Below are 20,569 nucleotides of genomic sequence, written 5' to 3' on the forward strand. Positions count from 1 at the left end.
TGACAGAGGAGAAGGCAAGAGAAGAAAAAAAGAAGAAAGAGGAGGAGGGAGAGAAAGGAGAACGAAGAAAGAGGAAGAAGTAGATGAGCTCATATTTATATTACCCTTGGAAGTTCTTAAAAACGTTCATATACGAACTTAATTTGAGCCTCACAATCCTGGAGAGAATAGGCATTTTTGTCTCTAGTTTATAGATGAGGAAACTGAGAATGGGAAAAATGAAGTCTAAACTTAACCTAAGTTTAGATAGCTAATAAATGGATGGTCTGAGATTTTTTTTCCATTTTAATTTTATTTTCAGTTCTAAATTCTCTTATTCTCTCCATCCCATTCCCCACTCATTGGGGCTAGGTTTTGAAAATGGATCCAGAAAATTAAGTGTATAAAGGGTGGAGATATCTCTACCCGAATTAACATAATCATAGAAGTCCCAGATGCTTCAGTTGAATCAGTATACTGGGTACTAAGGAATTTTCCTTCAATTTCAATACAATTTGTGAGTAAATACCTAATACATCTTATAGAATTTTAGGATATTAGCCATTGAATGAAATCAGACAGCACATGGGAAATATCCAGTTCCAAAGACAGAACAAAGCCTCTAACTGGGAACTACTTTTATAGGTAGGACAGTTAGTTTATCCAGTCCTATTGAGAATGTGGGCTATGGATTCAAAAAGGTACATCCGCACCACAAAGCAACAGGAGCTGGGAGTTACTATCCCTTTGCTTTACATGAATCCTACTACTATTTCTCACCATGGACCTGTATATTTATATATTAGATAGTATGTCCCAGAATTTGGAAAAGTTTTTTTTGTATAAACTATTCTTATTCAACTTTCTTAATACCTTTTCTAAATGTCTGTTAATCTACTGCATAATTTTTGGAAGGAGACATAGTAGAGAGAGCTAATGAATAATAGAATTAGAAAACCAAATGCTCAGCATTACCTCCAGGATCTTAAGGAAGTAGTACTAATTCTTGACAAAAAGGCAATGGATTTAACATGCCAAATGAGATATATTTTTGGACATAACTAATGTGGGAATTTGTTTATCAAAAAACTCCAAAAGCCCCAGCAATTATTAAGGGCCTGCTATGTGCCAGGTACTGTGGATACAAAAAGAGGTAAAAAATAGTTCCTGCTTTCAAGGAGCTTACAATCCAGCAGAGATTTAAATATATATATATATATATATATACATATAATGTATATAAATATGCATAATGTAATAAATATATACAAACAAGGATAAATAGGAAATAATTAACAGAAGAAAAGGCACTAGAAGTAAGAGGCATTGGAAAAACCTTCCTGTAAAAGATAGGATTTTAGTTGGGACTTGGAGAAAGCCAGGGAAGTCAGTAGGCAAAGTTGAGAAAGGAAAATTATCAGTTCCTAAGTCACTGGATCAAGACATATATCTCAGGGAATGAGATATAAAAAAGCTGTGAGAGGGCTAGATTATAAAGAACTTTGAATGCCAAACTGAGCATTGAATATTTGATCCTGAAGACAGTAAGGAGCCACTGGAGTTCTCAGAGAAGGAGGGTGTTGTGATCAGACTGCATTTTAAAAAATCAATGCTATCCACAGCCAGGGAAAGAACCTTGGAGTCTGAAAACAGATGCAAGCATACCATTTTCACTTTTTGTGTGTATTTATTTTTATTTTTTTTCCCCTTTTGTTCTGGTTCTTCTTTCACAACATGACTAATCTAGAAATATGTTTAACATGATTGCACATGTATAACATCACATTGCTTGTCTTGGGAAACAGGAAGGGGAGAGAAAAAAATTGGAACTGAACATCTTATAAAAATGAATGTTGAAAACTCTCTTGATACTTAAGGGAAAAAAAAGCATATTGTGAATGTTGAGAGAGAGAAAGAGAGGGAGAAAGGGAGGAAGAGGGAAAAAGGGAGGGGGAGAGAGGGAGAGAAAGAAATAGAGAAGGAGGGAGGGAGGGGAAAGAGTGAGAGAAAGAAGAAAATCTCTACTGTCTGAACAGAAGATGGATTGGAATAAGGAGAGACTCGAAGCCAGCAGACCTGCCAACAGAAGATTGCAATCGTATGGCCAGGTGTGAGGAGATAACAGCCTGTATTAGCATGGTGGCTCTGTCAGGGGAGAGCTATTCCTTTCAGAGGAGGGAACTTAAGAGATATTTTAAAGTTGAAATCACCAGGCCTCGGGGACTTGAAAGATGGTGTTATGTTGTACAGTAATAGGGGAAATGGGGGCACAGAAGTTTGGTGGGGGAAAGCTGCTAGAAAGCAGGGTTTAGGGATAAAGATCAGATCTGTTTTGCACATCTTAAATTCAGGATGTCTACTGGACATTCAGTTCAAGATATCTGAAAAGCAGTTGGAAGTAAGCAGAGAGGCTGGGGAAGGATGGGTAGATTTGAAAATAGTCAACAGAGACTATGAATACCTCTAATAAGAATTCTCTCTCCCCCTCCCCCCAGTGAAGGAAGGGTGAGAGAATAAGTGCTGATTGATTGAGAAAAAATTTTTTTAAGGAGTCAACCAACCATAACATGCTATAGGGAGTGTCCCCAAAGAGGGTGTTACAAAGGACTTAACCATATTTACAAAGCTAATGTCAGTGATTAGGTTTTTTAAATATACAGCATTATTGTTTTCTATATTTATTACAGAGACTGCTTGATGTGGTGCAAAGAGTGTTAGATTTGGAATAGTACCCAAGTGCCTGCTTATTGCCTCTATGGTCCTGGGCAAGTCATTTAATGAACAACCCTATTTCTTCATCTGTAAAATAAGGGTATTGGACTAGATGACCCCTGAAATCCTTGCAGCTCTAAATCCATATGCCTGTCTCAAATTTCCACATATTTAGGTTTCTTTTACTTCTGATTTCAGGTTTGGGGTTTGAACCTATAACTTCATTAGGGAAGGGAATGAGTGCCCAATTAGGCAACACACTACTAATGCAAATAAATAACTTCTGTTATACTCTTCTACTTGATTATGTCAGAGGTACTGACAGGTTATATGAATTGCCATAGACAATACATATCATCACCCTGATTTCTGTTTTGGAATATATTTAAATGCCTTGTTTTTTTGTTTTTTGTTTTTTGAAACTGAATCAGAAAATAGCCTACCTCGTTTCTTAAAATATTAAACATAAACATATAACATATTTTACCATAGCTATTGGAATTATTTCTCACTTGTTTCTGTCATTAAGATAATAAAACTTAAATTCACTTCTAGAGGTGATGTACAGTCTAGCTTTGGGTCTTAGTTCTCCACAGAACTATCTTCACACACAGTTTATCTTTGTAGAGAGAAACCATTTATGAAAAGATATTGTTTATACACATAATATATACAATATGCACAGTTCTCATTGTATATAATCTAATTTACTCCATGATTGTATTTTATATCTTTCTTTGGTTTTTTGGTTTTTGAGAGACATTTGGGGTTAAGTGGCTTGCCCAGGATCACTCATCTAGTAAGTGTTAAGTGTTTGAGAGCATTTTTGAACTCAGATCCTCCTGACTCCAAGATCATCAGCTGTCCCCTCTAGCTGTTCCCTTACTATGTATCTTTCACCTTAACCTTTCTTAGCATTCTAATCCACCTAACTCTTAAAAATCTTTTTTTATAAGTTTTCTTATCTCCACTGATACTAGTAATGGTGTTTGTAGCTACAGAGGTTTTTCGGCAGATTGTCAGTTCCTTTATATCCTGAAATATTTTTATCTTCTTTTAAATACATTGCTTCCACTTAATGTTCTGTCAATACTCAAGCTTGCAATCATTATTCCTATTTTCTCCCTGCAGATTCTTGTTTAAATTAATATGCAATATCTTTTTTAAATGTGAGGTCTTTCATTTCTATCATCATGGATATCTGCTCTGGATTCTCTAGGCTATCATCCACATATTTTACATATGTATTGTATAAAAGCTCATTGTTTTGGGGGATTAATTTACTAACTTTTATTTTTCATTCTTTCTTTTTCATATATTGCCTTTTTTTTAAATCTTGAATTAGCTCTAGCTAATTGCTGTATACTCATTAAAAAAAAGTATTTCAGGGTTATCTTTTAAAATGCATTCTTTATGTCATTTGCCAGACTATTTTTTCCAACAAGCCAATAAATTATGAGCAGTATTTTCCAAGCCCAACAACAGAAGGTCAAAATGGACATTATGGTAGACATTTCTATACTGGTGAGTTTTCCCTTAATGTTTTCAGCAATTGAAGAGTATCACATAAAACTTGTTAATGACAACAGAGAACCTGAAAATCATGTACTTGACTGCCCATTACAATAATTTATATATTGATACCTCTCTGCTTATTTGACAATTTCTTGGAATTAAAGTTATGCCAGCTGAAATGCCCCAGAAATACCATAATGAAGTTTTGGGGCTTGATTAAGAGAAAACTTCTCCCATCTAATTTTCTTTATTCTCCGCCTTCTCCTTGATCACAAATTGCCTCATATGCCATTGCACTGCAGGGAGAGAGTGTTTCTTTGAATCTTAACTCTTTTATGTTCTTCTTTAGTCAATGAAAACAACCAAAGCACTTCAGACTCTACAGGAGACATAAAGAATGTAAGGAAGATAAGACCATTTCAAAGAAAGGAAGACTTTCTTTCAGTATGTACAATCTTTATTCTTTGTGCTTGCCTTCTCTAGGACAAAAGATACCACTGCCATTTACAATAATTAAATGGAGAAGTAGAAAATTAATACATTTAATAAACAACCACAGAATTTTAGGAATTTGATCTAAGAGGTGAAATAGTCTAACCCTTTTATTTTACAAATAAAGAAAAAAGTTAAATGAGGTTAAATGATGATCTAAATCACTAACTGGACTGTGGCAAGAACTATTGCTCCTGTCTCCTCAGTTTTTCATCAGTATAGGTTTTCTTTTTCCATTGTATAATTCTGCCTTTTAATTAATCTCTCAAATTCTTAGAAACTTTTAAAGTACTCTTAAAAAGGGAATTTATCACAAAAATCTTTTGGAGGGCCCAAATGACATTTACAAATAACTCAAAGTACTTTTTTGCATAGCCACCTTATATGATAAGTAGATGAAAGTCTTATTATTCCCATTTTATGAATTAGGAAATGGAGATTCGGTGAAGTACAATTACTTGTTATGTAAGACAGCTATGGCCCCAACCCAAATGAAAATCAGAGACTCTCAAGGTAAAGAGCAAAAAAGGATTTATTACTATCTCATGATAAAGGGCAACTCCTAACAGACAGGTTATTAGTAAAGGAGTGTAAAGTGCAAACTATAAAACACAAGATTATATAGACCCAAATGCAAAAGTCCCCCTTCCTCCCGACTTATTCTCCCATTGTCTGGGGGAGTCTAGGCTTACACTCTAAATGTGGAAATCTATCCCAGAAACAAACAAACAAAAAAATACTAGTAAATAATAAATTCTTTACTCATCAAGTACTAAATACTAATTAAGAAGTGTGTGTGTGTGTGTGTGTGTGTGTGTGTGTGTGTGTGTGAAACAGAAGAGAAAATGTTCATCCAAGACAATTGAACATCTGCAGCTTTTTAGCTACAGTTCAACTTGTTATTGCAAAGTCTCAAGTCACAATTAGGGTTAGGTTGAAGCCACATTATGAGAGGTCTTCACTCAGTTTATCCCATCAATCCTTCCTCTTTATTTATTTATCTTTGGAGACCTTTCACATCATTTTTGATACATTTCCTTAACCATCTTATTCTACGTTTCCAGTCCCTCTGCACTTGATTTGTCCTTTTTTTCTTTACTGGGGCCCAACCTTGTCTTTTAATATTTCAAGTCTAACTAGACTCCCCCTCCAGGTTGTTCGATTTTTATCATCCTGACCAGTAATGTCTGTAATCCATTATTAATTCCTCCATCCTGTTTCCAATCTAGTTAGCATTTTTAAAGTCAGACACAACAATCTTTGAGACAATCTCAATGGGAATTTAGCCTTCCCAGAATGTCTTATTATCATAAGTTAAGAAGTGAAGCTTTACAGACTATCCCTGGTCAGCTGTCTGTCTTTCTGATCCTCGCTCTTCAGTTTGCACCTTAGCAATCCCCAAGGCTACATTTCCCCCATAAAAGATCTACTTATGATGAAAACTTTTGCTACATTCTCTTCAGGACCAAGTCCACTATAAGATACTCTCCCTCCCTCACAGTATCTTTCCTGTAGCTAACTCTGGTCAGTCTGCCAGACAATGGCTTTCTCCCATCTCATGGGGGAACTTGTCTTTATATGCTTTCCCAACTCTGTTTCATATTGACCATTCCTGATGTTCACCATATCCTTTCATTTTGTCTATCCCCCCAAATAAATTTACCCTTTTACAAAAAGAATGGCCACCAGAAACTCATATGATCAAACCCCAACTTTTGGTCCCTGCCATCATTTTGTGATAAACCCCACACCATAAATCACGTCAGTAAGGACCAGATCTGGAATGGGACATGATGTCTTTGGCAATTTCCATCACTACCTGTCTGTTATTATCAATTTTCACTCTGCAAAAATTTAATTTCCCACAAACTCTACCTTCTTTAGCCAACAAGTAGTCTAATACTGTTCTATGTTAAATACGGCTTCTCTAGTTTCAGTGGCCTGGTCTGCTAACAAATCCACTACTTTTGTTGATTGGTTAGTAATTATTTTGACCATGGCCTGAAGTCTAATGAGCCTATTCAGCATACAAATTGGGGTTCTATACCCCCTAACTCCCATCTGGGGCCATCTGTCCCCCCCACCATTTGTGTCTCCAGTAATTAGAGTAGGCAATTCTTCACAAATAAAGATGCCTATCAGGGAAGTCAGCAACAAAAGAAATGCTAAAAGAAACAGATAGACATATGCACCTAGCAACAAATAGATGACTAGGCCAAATACTCACTTACCTACTTATTTAGAATATAATGACCACATATTTTCAGATAGGAAAGATCTTACACACTTGAATTGTGCTCATAGCTTCTACGGATCCCTTGCCCTCACTATAGAAATTTGTTTGAAGAAAAAATAGGGACATGATTATAATCAAAAATTGGTCCTTCAAGCCTCAGTCTGCGAATACATACATGATAGGATAAAACATCCTTAGCTAATTGTACACAATAACAATTGCTTGCAAGTGCAATGCAATGCAATAACAATGGCACCTTAGGCCAGACTCGGGAATAATCAGGTAGGTTATTCAAAGGAACACCACTGGAAAACTGAGTCAGAAGGAGCCCTCCTTAAGTGGAGGCCAAGGATGTCCTCCCAACTCTTGCCCAGATACTAGAAGATAGTATCTATAACAATTCAGGATCACATTTCTCTGAGTAGATTGTGGCATATTCCTTTCAGATGGTGGGTCATTGGCTTGATGATCCATCATGTAATCATATCTGAATTCATAATTCCAAATAATATCAGCTAAAGTCTCAAAAGATTTTATCTCAAATAACAAGTCTCATTAATCAAAGGTTCAGATGAATTTAGCTCTCAAGGATCACATATCCTAAATAGGTATTGACTGTGATATTACACTGATAACAGAGATTCATTCTAGAAAGTTCACATCTTATCTTCATATTTAAATAGATGGGATTTAAATTCAACATTATACAAATCATTTTACTTTAAAGTGCTCAATAACTAAGTTATAGCAAAACATGTTCAGGTATTGATCATGTTCAAAGGGACAAAGACATAGACCATTTTCTCAGAATCTCCCTAAACAATGGAAATAACTTTAAAATGATTCTATACAACCAATTAAAACTCACATAGAATATAGAATATACTGTGTCAGCCAGGGACACCAGCCTAGTCAGAACAGATTCCACAAGTTTCTCCAAGTGAGAGAAGCATGGAAAATCCCAGAGAGGGCATTTTTTTTCCCTTTTGCAATCCCTCTGCAAGTCTCAGGCTTAGGCCTTCAGAAGACTTTTTGTCATGTAAATAAATAAGGCTTCCTTAAAAATACAATAGACTAACTCAAGTTAGCTGATAGAGATAATGCCAAGCAATTTAATGATCAGTCTCAAAAACCCCAGAATCAAAATTCCCTTTGACAGTTCCTTTAAGTGGGGCACCTGCCCAAACAAAACAACAGTATTTAATCCCATTTTGATACTTCATCCCAATTCTTCCTAAGGGGCTATCTTCCCAAAACACTAGAGCCAGCTACCTTCCTTTCCCAAGGTTCACAGTATTTTATCCTTTTTGATGGAGGACTCACCAATTCTTACCAAAGGAAAATGAGAGAACCCTTTCGGACTCAAACCACTTAGAATTTCTCACTACCAAATTCTCCCAGTCCCAGTAACGCAGGCAGCTCAGCAGTTCTTGGCAAAAGGAAAGTCCTTTAATAGACTTGAACCGCTTGGAGTCTCTCCCCTCTTCACCAGTTCCTTGCCCTACCTGAGTTGTGCACTTATCTGATTCCAAACTTTTAAGCTTACCTCCTGGCCCAAATTAATCCCCTCTCTTTGCTAACCTACTTCTGGTTTTGCTTTCTCCTAGTGTCATTTTACCCAATAGGAGTGGGAGTTCCCAAGTCGAGTGCAGGGACCACCAGAAAACTCTCAAGAGGGTGCTTGCCCAAGGATTCAGTACTGGAGAGACCCCTCATGAACAGGAAATATCCCAGAACGATCTCCAAAACTGTGGGACAACTATGACCCCAACCCAAATTAAAATCAAAGACTCTCAAAGTAAAAATCAAAAAAGGATTTATTACAATCCCATGAGAAAGGGCAACTCCCAACAGACAAAGTGTCCCCAGTAAAGGAATGCAAAGTGCAAACTGCAAAACACAAGATAATACAGACCCTAATGCCCCCACCTCACCCCTGATCTTTTCTCCCTTTGACTGGGGGAGTCCAGGTTTACACTCTAAATGTGGAAATCTATGCCAGAAACAAAAGAATGCTAGTAAATTACAGACTCTTTATCCATCAAGTACTTAAATGCTAATTAAGAGGTGAGTGGGGGGAACAAGAAGGGAAATATTCATCCAAGACAATGGAACACCTGTAGCTTTTTAGCCATCACTCAACTTGTTGCAAAGTCTCAAGTCACATTTAGGGCTTAGGTCTAAGCCACATTCTTATGAGAGATCTTCACTCAGTTTATCCCATTCACTTATCCAACATAATATGACTAATAAGCAGCAGAGGAGAAAAATAGCTCTTTCAAGTAGCATTGTTGGTTTGCCCCTTGTGGATAGTTTCTGCCAAGCCTCAGAGTTAAGAGTTATTCTAGTATAAGAGCCTTTGAATTGAACATCTGCCAAGATTTTAATTCCTCTCCTTTATGAATGCAGCCTCAATGAGCAGTCCCCTTTCATCTTAAGTCTGTTTCAGGAACCTAGGAAGGTACCTACAGAAGGAATGTTTCAAACACCTAGTCAATCAACAAACATTGTAAACTCTTGGTAGATATCAGGACGTTGCCAGGCACTTTGGGACATAAAGACAAATTTGAAATGCTTCCTTCCCTCAAGGAAGACAACATATTTGTGTAAAATTATATTCTAAATAAATATAGATAGCTGGATAAGTGAGGTTTACAGTCAGTCAATAAATATTAAGCACTTCCCAAGTGCCAGAGGTCAGGAATGACTTCAGGGACCCCACAGTCTAATAGGAGTTGAAAGAAACTGGAAAAGCTTCCTGTAGAGTGATGGTTGACCTTAATTTTGAAGGAGCAGAGGTGAGGAAGAGATCCATTCCAGGCTCGCTCTGGGAGACAGCCAGTGCAAAGGGTGAAGGGAGGGAGTACAGGCAACTGAAGTTTATCTGGACCACAGACTGTACACAAAGATTGGAGGCAATAAACATTTATTGTTTATTGTGGTGAAGGACTTTGAAAAATAAATAGAGTTTATATATTATATTATGTATAGGAAGCCACTAGTTGTCGTTTTTAGCTACCTCAGGATAAAGAGCCAGATAAGAATTTATATTTGATCCTAGAGATAATAGGGAGCCACTGGTTGTGCCCATATAGCTGCATCATGGAAATATAAGTTGTAAAGGGTTTTAAAAGCTATATATAAAAAAAAAAGTCTGTATCCTAGAGGCAGTAGGTTGCTATTGGAGTTTATTGAGTATGAAAGTGACATAGTTAGATCTATTTTTTTAGAAAATCATTTTGACAGTGATATGGCATATGGATTGTACTAGGGAGAGACTTGAAGCAAGGAAACTAAATAGTAGGCTGTTGCAGAAGTTGTTGTTTGTCCTTTGTTCTTGAAGATGACTATGATATCAGGGAGATGATGCCATGACATGCAAATGAATTGGATTTAAGAAAGGGAGGGCTGAGCAAGGTCACCTGCCTTCCTTTCCCCTCCAGAACCGATCAGGATGATTGGAGATGGCCCCGGATGCAGTGGGAGACCTTGGCCTTTTTAAGGTAAGGTCTTCAACAGGTCTTAGTCTGACATAAGTTTTGTCCATTCGTTGATTAAGGCTAGGTAAGAAAGAAATGAGACAAAGAATGATCTTTTTTATGTAATTTTAAAAAATCAGTCTTGAAGGGAAAGACCCTGAGATTTCTGACCCAAATAGACTATTATAGTTAACTAGATGAAAGAGGATTGTTTCAATGGACTAAAGAAACTACATTTCATCCAGACAAATGGTTTATTTAGCAGTGCATTCAACTGCAGAAACAAATCAGGTCCAAAGGTCCTCTTTAGCAAAGGACCTTGACCATTGGTTTCTACACAATTAATGTACGGTTTAGAGAGAGTGAACAATAAAATGTAGGGATTAAGACATCTGGTTTCTTATTGGTGGAGAGGATCAGGAGATAGGTGAGAAGAAGAAAGGTAGTTGTAATATTCCATAAATTAGGTGACCATTGTGAGGGGCAAAATCATGTGACTTCTTCAAAATCAGGTGACTTACATGCTTAGCTTCACAAAATAGGGAGTAAAAACAAAATGGAATCACTAGTGCTGTTTTTTAATGTAACAGAAAAAGGGTATGAACTTGGGAAACAACATTTGACACCTGCTTGATTATGTGTAGATGCAGGAAAATAAGGAGTCAGGGGTAATGCTGAAGTTGCAAGCTAATAACTGAAAGGATGATGAGGCCCTCAATAAAAACAGGGACATTTGGGTTAGCAGTAGGCCCACTCTTCTATTGAAAAAAGTTCCAGGTAAAAATTTTCAGGAACATGATAACCAAAATCCAAAGTTTCCAGATCAGAGAAAAATACTATAAGCAAAAAAGAATTCAATTACTGTGAAGCCATAGTCAGAATCACACATATTTTAATAGCCATCTCTGTAGAGGAGCAAAGAACTTGAAATGTAGTATTCTAGAAGGCTGTGAGTTTACAGCCAAGAATAACTTTTTTTTAAATTATTTTTTTATTATTGCTTTTTATTTACAAGATATATGCGTGGGTAATTTTTCAGCATTGACCCTTGAAAATCTTCTGTTCCAACTTTTCCCCTCCTTCCCCCCGCCCCCTCCCCTAGATGGCAGGTAGGCCAATACATGTTAACTATGTTAAAGTATATGTTAAATACAATATATGTATACATATCTATACAATTATTTTGCTGCACAAGAAAAATCAGATTTAGAAATAAGGTAAAAATAACCTGAGAAGGAAATCAGAAATGTAAGGGGACAAAAACAAAGGGATTGAAAATGCTATGTTGTGGTTCACACTCATTTCCCAGTGTTCTTTCACTGGGTGTAGCTGGTTCTCTTCATTATTGAGCAAATGGAACTGATTGGGTTCATCTCATTGTTGAAGAGAGCCACGTCCATCATAATTGATCATCATATAGTGTTGTTGTTGAAACATATAATGATCTCTGGGTCCTGCTCATTTCACTCAGCATCAGTTCATGTATGACTCTCCAGGCCTTTCTGAAATCATCTTGCTGGTCATTTCTTACAGAACCATAATATTCCATAACATTCATATATCATAATTTATTCAGCCATTCTCCAACTGATGGGCTTCTACTCAGTTTCCAGTTTCTGGCCACTACAAACAGGGCTGCCACAAACATTTTTGCAAATGTGGGTCCCTTTCCCCCCTTTAAGATCTCTTTAGGATATAGGCCCAGTAGTAACACTGTATAGCTAAGAATAACTTTAACCCAGCAAAATTGAGTATATATTAGTATCAGGGGGAATAATGGATCTTCTAAGATCTTCTAACAATTCCTGATGAAAAAACCAGATTAACATAGAAATTTAAATTCAGAGAAGTTAAAAGAAACAGCAAGGCAAACACGAATGACCATTAATGTCACTAACTGCTTATGTTCAAATATGGGAGATGATCCATGTGTCTCCTCTGAACCCTATCATCATCAAGGGTTATAGAAAAAATATATTTAGACAAGGTCTGGGAGTAATTCTATTATGTCTTGATGGTCTTAAGAGAAATATAGAAAAAGAGGGGAAGAGGAACACACTGGGTTGAGTTGACCGGATGAGGTAGAAAGTGAAGGACAGAGAAGGAAATTTAGGGAAAATTTTCTTATCAGGGTATGCAGGTGGATATCTATATAAACAAGAAAAGAGATTAAGGGAGCAACTGACACTTCAACTTTATTGTCATCAGAACTATTTAAAGGAAAGAAGAAAACACATACATAGAGTTTGGTATAGAAATATATTTCACTCATTTGGGAAATAGGAAAAAAGTGGGGAGGAGGAATTAGAGAAGCTAGATTAAGGAAGGAATCAAGTTCTAAGCAGAACAGATTCTAAGATGTACAAAAATATTTGTAACTATTTTTGAGGTGGGCAAAAAATGGAAAACTGAAGTGATGTGCATTAATTGGGAAATGGCTGCACAAGTTATAATGTAGACACCTGTCAGATTGGCTAGAATGACAGGGAAAGATAATGCAAGAATGTTGGAAGGGATGTGGGAAAACAGGGACACTAATACATTGTTGGTGGAACTGTGAATACATCCAGCTATTCTGGAGAACAATTTGGAACTATGCTCAAAAAGTTATCAAACTGTGCATACCCTTTGATCCAGCAGTGTTACTACTGGGCTTATATTCCAAAGAGATGATAAAGAAGGGAAAGGGACCTGTATGTGTACAAATATTTGTGGCAGCCCTGTTTGTAGTGGCTAGAAACTGGAAACTGAGTGGATGCCCATCAGTTGGAGAATGGCTGAATAAATTGTGGTATATGAATGTTATGGAATATTATTGTTCTCTAAGAAATGACCAACAGGATGATTTCAGAAAGGCCTGGAGAGACTTACACGAACTGATGCTGAGTGAAACGAGCAGGGTGAAGAGATCATTATATACTTCAACAACAATACCATATGATGACCAATTCTGATGGACTTGGCCATCCTCAGCAATGAGATCAACCAAATCATTTCTAATGGAGCAGTGATAATGAACTGAACCAGCTATGCCCAGCAAAAGAACTCTGGGAGATGACTAAAAACCATTACATTGAATTCCCAATCCCTATATTGTTGCCCACCTGCATTTTTGATTTCCTTCACAAGCTAATTGTACAATATTTCAGAGTCCGATTCTTTTTGTACAGCAAAATAATGGTTTGGTCATGTATACTTATTGTGTATCTAATTTATATTTTAATATATTTAACATCTACTGGTCATCCTGCCATCTGAGGGAGGGAGTGGGGGATAAGAGGGGAAAAATTGGAACAAGAGGTTTGGCAATTGTCAATGCTGTAAAGTTAGCCATACATATAACCTGTAAATAAAAGGCTATTAAATTAAAAAAAAAAAGTTATAGTGTATAAATGTAATGGAATATATTGTGCTATAAGAATTAATAAAGAGAGTGGTTTCTGAGAACCTTGGGGAGACTCATATGAATTAATGCAGAGGGAAGTGAACAGAACCAGAATGATAATTTACACAATGACAACAATAAGCTAAAGACAAATAAATTTGAAAGAATTAGACAGTCTTACCACTGTAAAAAAACAACTGCCGTTCCAGAAGACTAATGATGAAATATGCTATTGTGTAAACATGATACTGGCTAATGATGAAACATGTTATTATCCTTCTAATAGAAGTAAAGGATTTAAGAGTACAGAATGGCACTAATTTTTTTTTAACCTAGCTAGTGTGAAAATTTGTTGTTGATTAACCCTACATGTTTGTAGTAGATTCCATTTTTCTTTAGTTTACAGTCAGTGTTAGGTTGACAAGGTTAAGTATTAGGCTGTTGGAAAAATAAGAAGGTAGATTTTTACTGACTGAAAAAAATACAATTTATAAAAGAAAATAATCAGAAGTTAGTAATTATGGCAAGGGTGGGGAAGTGAGTGAAAAATTTATATGGGGAAAATTGATTTTGAAAATACAATGATTATAAAGAATAGGGAAACTACAGATTTGGAATTTGAAATATTAATTTAGGCTAAGAAAAGATTCTGTAAAGATATTTAAATACTCATGTTCTTATCATTTCAGGCATAGTAGTGCGAAACTGTATTGTCTGTGTCATCTGATGTCGTAATAGAACACTTAAAATTACAAAACAGCTGAATATGATGATAATCTTTTTTCCTTCTCCGTGCTTTACCCCTTTTTCTTTTGAATCTTTTTTTATCTACTAACACTATCAGAGATCATTCCTAGTCCCTTTTTTCCTATAAAGACCCTAAATAGGTTCCTTTCTCATTTTAAAATGTAAAGCTCTATTTTGTAGTGGTTAAATGTAAACCCAAATCTTGTATCTACAAAGACAATGCTGATCTTAGGGAATGACCCCTAAGAAAGAGACTGTTCTCTGGTTAGCTTTTTATTACTTCTACCCAGTTTCTTCTGGGAAACCTCAGCATAAAATCATGTTAGCATTTCTATAGATTTGAGTCAGAGGATTCCCCCAGATCCTATAGTGACAATGAAAACATGGTACAAGATAATCTTTATTTTAACCACAAAGAAAATGCTACAAACACAAAAGATCTAAAGGATCCCATAAATAATTCAAGTTCAGATTTTATAACAAACTATTATATACTAACCACTTTAATTTGCTTGCTCACAGCCATATCAGTAAAGCAATGAGTCAGAAAGATCTGACTTCAAATCCTGCTTCAGACAATTAGTAGCTGGATAACTTTGGGCAAGTCACTTAACTTTGACTGCCTTAGTTTCTTTAGCTGTAAAATGAGGATGATGATAATAGCACCTCCCTTGCAGAGTTGTTGTGAGAGCAAAGAGCCTATATTTGTGAAGTGCTTAGCCCAGTGCCTGGCATATACTAACTACTTAATTCATGCTTATTTCCTTATTTCTTTCATGCCATCAAATTCTCAGCTTCTCTATCAGGTCTTTGTGGTCCCATGTTAACTTTCCAAAGTTGGTGATTGAAGTAAGTCTATTTCGATACCACTTTAATCTTTAAGCTACTGACTCTTCAAGAGGTTTGCTCCCAGGATTGAACCTGAGATAAAGATTGGAAAGGTATAACTCAGAAGAGACTGTTTATAAACCATCTTCTGTATTTCTGTAGCCTGAAAGTAGACACCTACTGAAGGAAATAAGTCTAAAAGGAGATGGAAGAATCTTTATGGTTGAACAAATGCTTGATGAAGTAAGTGTAATAACAACAACCAAGACCCTCTTCAAAACTGCCAAATATACGGTCTCCTGTCCAGTTGTTTCTGATAACATTTTTTCAATGTGTTTTTAAGCCCATGTGTTAAATTTAAAAAGCTGTTTTAATATGGATCTAACCACTAGATTAAAAACTTTAAGCTAAATGCTACCTACTTTCAGTTTTAAAAGTATAGTGGTAATAAGTACAGTTTTAGAAAATTTAACATGTCTTTAAAAATAGATTTGCTGATTTGCAACTATGCCCAAACACCTATCAAACTGTGTATACCCTTTGATCCCAGCAGTATCTCTACTGAGTCTGTATCCCAAAGAGATCATAAAGAAGGGAAAGGGACCCACATGTACAAAAATGTTTGTGGCAGCCCTTTTTATAGTGGCTAGAAAATGGAAACTGAGTGGATGCTCAACTGTTGGAGAAGAACTGAATAAGTTATGGTATATGAATGTTTTGGAATATTATTGTTCTATAAGAAATGATCAGCAGGATGATTTCAGAGAAGCCTGGAAAGACTTACATGAACTGATGCTGAATGAAATGAGCAGAACCAGGAAATCGCTGTACATTGCAGTAGCAATAGCAATATTATATGATGCATCCTGATGGATGGATCTTTTTAACAATGAAATGATTGAGGCCAGTTCCAATGATCTTGTGATGAAGAGAACCATTTACCCCCAGAGAGAGGACTGTGGGAACTTAGACAGGATCACAACATAGTATTTTTGTCATTTTTGTTGTGGTTTGCTTGCTTTTTGTTTTCTTTCTATTTTTTTTCTTTTTGAGCTGATTTTTCTTGTGCAGCTTGCTAAAAGTAAAAATATGTTCAGAAGAATTGTACACTGTTAACATATATTGGATTACTTGCTGCCTAGAAGAGAGGGTGGGGAGAAGGGAAGGAGAACAATTTGGAACACAAGGTGTTGCAAGAGTGAATTTGAAAATTATCTTTGCATATGTTTTGAAAATAAAGCTATTTAAAAAAAAAAAAAAGATTTGCTGGGTAAGGGGTGGTTATGGGGAAAGGGGAGTACACAGAAAATTGAATTTACTGATGATTATTTTTTAATACCACATTAATTTTCCTACATACTCTCTCTCTCATCCACACCTACCTCCTAAAATTTCTCTTTTTTTATTTTATTTTATTTTTTAAAGCTTTTTATTTTCAAAAAATATGCATGGATAGTTTTTCAGCATTGACCCTTGCAAAACTTTATGTTCCAAATTTTCCCCTCATTCCCCCCCAACCCCTTCCCTAAACGACAGGTAATCCAATATATGTTAAGTACAATTATATATATATATATATATATATATATATATATATATATATATATATGTATATATATATATATATATAGTTGTCTTGCTGCACAAGAAAAATCAGATCAAAAGGGGTAAAAATGAAAAAGAAAACAAAATGCAAACTTTTTATTTTCAAAACATAGGTATAGATAATTTTCAACATTTACCTTGCAAAACCGTGTGTTCCAATTTTTTTCCCTTCCTTCCCACCACCCTTCCCCTAGTGTAATGGGCTGATGTTTGAGTTGATGCACTGAGGTCCCAAGTAGATGAGGCTAAATAGTAATTGGGCTATACTCTATTAATATACATGATTGGATAAAGAATGGTCCCTGCCCATTTTCCGTGCAAGTCCTGATGTGTTGTATAGGAAATGACGATTTTGGTGGGTGGAGGCAGAGAGAAACAGGAAGAGAAGCTGGGGGAGATTGACCTTGGTTCCATACTCCTAGCTGCTGGTCGTGTGGCTGCTGGTCTAGCTAGCTTCTTGACTCAGCTGCACATATTGCTATCGCTGATTCTCTTCCACCTCCGACCCTTCTTCACTGAGAATAAAGACTGACGATTTTCCCCTAACCTGAATTCTTGACTCCTGCTGATTTTAAAATACACGATCTTCACACCCTAGATGACAAGTAATCCAATATATGATAAAAATGTGCAATTCTTCTATATATATTTCCACAATTATCATGCTGTACAAGAAAAATCAGATCAAAAAGGGGAAAAATGAGAAAGAAAACAAATTTCAAGCAAATAACAAAAAATGAAAATATTATGTTGTGATCCACACAGTTTCCACAGTTTTCTCTCTGTAAGTAGATGGCTCTCTTCATCACAAGATCATTGGAACTGGCTTGAATCACATCATTATTGAAAAGAGCCAGGTCCATCAGAACTGATCACATAACTTTCTTGATATTGTATACCGTATTCTCTTGGTTCTACTCACTTCACTTAGCATCACTTCATGTAAGGCTCTCTGAAATCATCCTGTAGGTCATTTTTTACAGAACAGTAATATTCCATAATATTCATATACTACAATTTATTCAGCCATTCTCCAATTGATGGGCATCCAATCTGTTTCTAGTTTTCTAGCCACTACGAAGAGGGCTGCCACAGACTTTGCAGTAGGGGTCCCTTTCCCTTCTTTAAGATCTCTTTGGGATATAAGCCAGTAGAAACACTATTGAGTCAAAGGATATACACAGTTTGAGAATTCTTTGGTCATAGTTCCAAATTGTTCTCCAGAATGGCCAGATTTGTTCACAATTCCACCAACAATGTATCAGTGTCCCAGTTTTCCCACATCCCCTCCAATATTTGTCATTATCTTTTCCTGTCATCTTAGCCAATCTGAGAGGTGTATAATGGTATCTCAGAGTTGTCTTAATTTGCATTTCTCTAATCAATAGTGATTTAGAGCATCTTTTCATATGACTAGAAATGGTTTCAATTGCTTCATATGAAAATTGTTCATATCCTTTGACCAAGAAATTTTTCTTGTAACAAAGAAAAACAACAGAACTAACCCAAAGAACAAACTTTTCAATATATTATGCACTGATAGTCTCCTACCTCTGTGCTAATAAAAGAGAATATATTTCATTATCACTCTCTGAGATCAAGATTAGTCCTTGAAATTAATATTCAGTGCCTTTTGTGTATTTTTAGATTTCATTACTATAGTTATTATGTATATTATTCTTTTCATTCTGTTTTCTTTGCTTCACACAAATTCATGTATCTTTCCACATGTCTCTGAATTTCTCATATTTGTGTTTTCATAAGGCATAATAATGTTCTGTTATTTCATAAACCAGGATTTGTTCAGATAGCTATTCCTTTACAAATGGCTACCCTTTGTTTCTAGTTGTGTTCTTTTTCCTGACACAAAAAAACTGTTAGGAATGTTTTATTATTTATGGAACCCTTCTGTTTTTACCTCTTTGGAATATATACCTAATGGTAGGATTTCTGGCTAAAGGGGCATGAATGAGTTCCAAGTTCACATTTTTCTAAGCACAACTTCAACACCTGTCCTGAGGGTTCTTTGTAAAGAAAGGTTACAATTTTGACTCATGATGAGCCAGGAAATCCTCTTTCCCGTAACTCGAGGAATTGCAAATAACACCTTCTCTTATTTTACAGAATCAATATTTGTTCCTTCACACTTCTAGATCACCTATAAGTCTGATCTCTACTCTTGAAGTTCCTCTCCTTTAGTCTGTATTTTTTTTTTTTTTTTTTTTACTAATTTCTGCAATTACTCTATTTTTATTAAAATTATCTCTTTTTCTGTCCATTGCAGGGAGCTGATCCCAACTGCACCAATAATGAAGACAGACCTTCTTTAACTGTGGCTGTTTTAAATAAGCACCATGAAGCAATACCAGTTCTTCTGCAAAAAGGTGCAGACATTAACCATCAGTCAGGACCGTAAGTAATCCCAAATGAATAGCATCAGCTAGAGTATTTTCATTTTCTTTAGGAATGAACTACAAATATTCTAGGACTATCCTTCAGCATAATGAAAAGAAAATATAATCCCTATTCAATTTAAATGATTTAAAGATGTTTAAAGTCACTAGATCATTGAAAGTGTTTTCTGTCCACACCTGTAATCTCATAGGTACAAGGAACTTCCCTCCAGTAGAGTAACTTCCTCATTGTAACATTATCTGGAACATTGAGAGGTTGAGGGACTGGCTATACAGTCAACCACACAGTGCTTATGTGTCAAGTATATATACTTGAACCTAGAACTTTCTCAGCACAATGCAAATCTCTTCATTCCACCAAACTACCTCCCTGTATTGAAAAGGTTATTTTCTTTAATCTTCCAAAACTAGTTTAAGAAAAAAAAAAAAAAAAAAAAAAAGGACCATTGGTTTACCTATTTTCAGTGGGGTTTTCCATAGAACTCAATAATTGAACATTAAAACAATAAAACTATCCTTAATTTAAATTTTAGTTTGTAAATTTAATTTAAATTAGCTCATATTATTTTATAGCCTTCAAATACAAATACAAATAATATCTGAAGGATAAAGAGAATAATCCTAAAATTTTATTAAGATTTTTTCTGGTTGTGGTTTCACTGGTACAGGGAATTTATGGTGAGGAAACTCCTTCTATAATTCACTCAGCAGTTGTTTTATAATTTATAGTGTAAAGAGTTGCCTGGCCTTTAAGAAATTAAGTGATTTGTCTCAGATCACACAACCTCTATGTAATATCAAGGTTTTAATGTTCATTTTGCATCTTATAAAGGAGGCATTATTGTCTGTCTTAAAATGTGAATGAATAGAGTGCAAAAAGAAATCAGGAATTCTGGGTCTTCTCAGTGGTATTGCTGATGAACTAGATAATTTTGAGTGTATCACTTATTTGTCCTAAATTCTCCATCTAATCTATGGCAGGAATATCTGCTAAAAAGAGACTACCTAATCTACTGTTACTCTCAGCTTTCTCCTTCTATTTTTCCCTTACAAAATTTTTTTCAGAATATAGAGTGGAAAACTCCAATTTTGGATGCTGCTTCTTATACTTTAATGAGTTTGTGATTTTTTGGTTTGGATACTCCTGCTGGCACAAACTGAAATGTATCCAAACTCT

At 35.7% G+C, this 20,569-nt stretch overlaps 1 protein-coding gene across 8 annotated transcripts in view; it reads left to right on the forward strand.

The window, feature by feature from the left end:
• The window catches only part of DZANK1 (double zinc ribbon and ankyrin repeat domains 1), a 132,445-nt gene that overhangs the window by 96,368 nt on the left and 15,508 nt on the right, over positions 1–20,569 (forward strand). For 5 of the 8 annotated variants that reach the window (XM_031951062.1, XM_031951061.1, XM_031951063.1 and 2 more), the window contains 3 exons: positions 4,119–4,215; positions 4,556–4,650; positions 19,263–19,390. In XM_031951062.1, coding sequence (XP_031806922.1) covers positions 4,119–4,215; positions 4,556–4,650; positions 19,263–19,390 — 320 coding nt within the window. Of the gene's footprint in view, positions 1–4,118; positions 4,216–4,555; positions 4,651–15,535; positions 15,617–19,262; positions 19,391–20,569 lie in introns of all 8 variants that reach the window. The other 3 variants (XM_031951064.1, XM_031951065.1, XM_031951068.1) reach the window with 2 other exon arrangements.

The sequence above is a fragment of the Sarcophilus harrisii genome, chromosome 2, assembly GCF_902635505.1.
Source record: "Sarcophilus harrisii chromosome 2, mSarHar1.11, whole genome shotgun sequence".
NCBI lineage: Eukaryota > Metazoa > Chordata > Mammalia > Dasyuromorphia > Dasyuridae > Sarcophilus > Sarcophilus harrisii.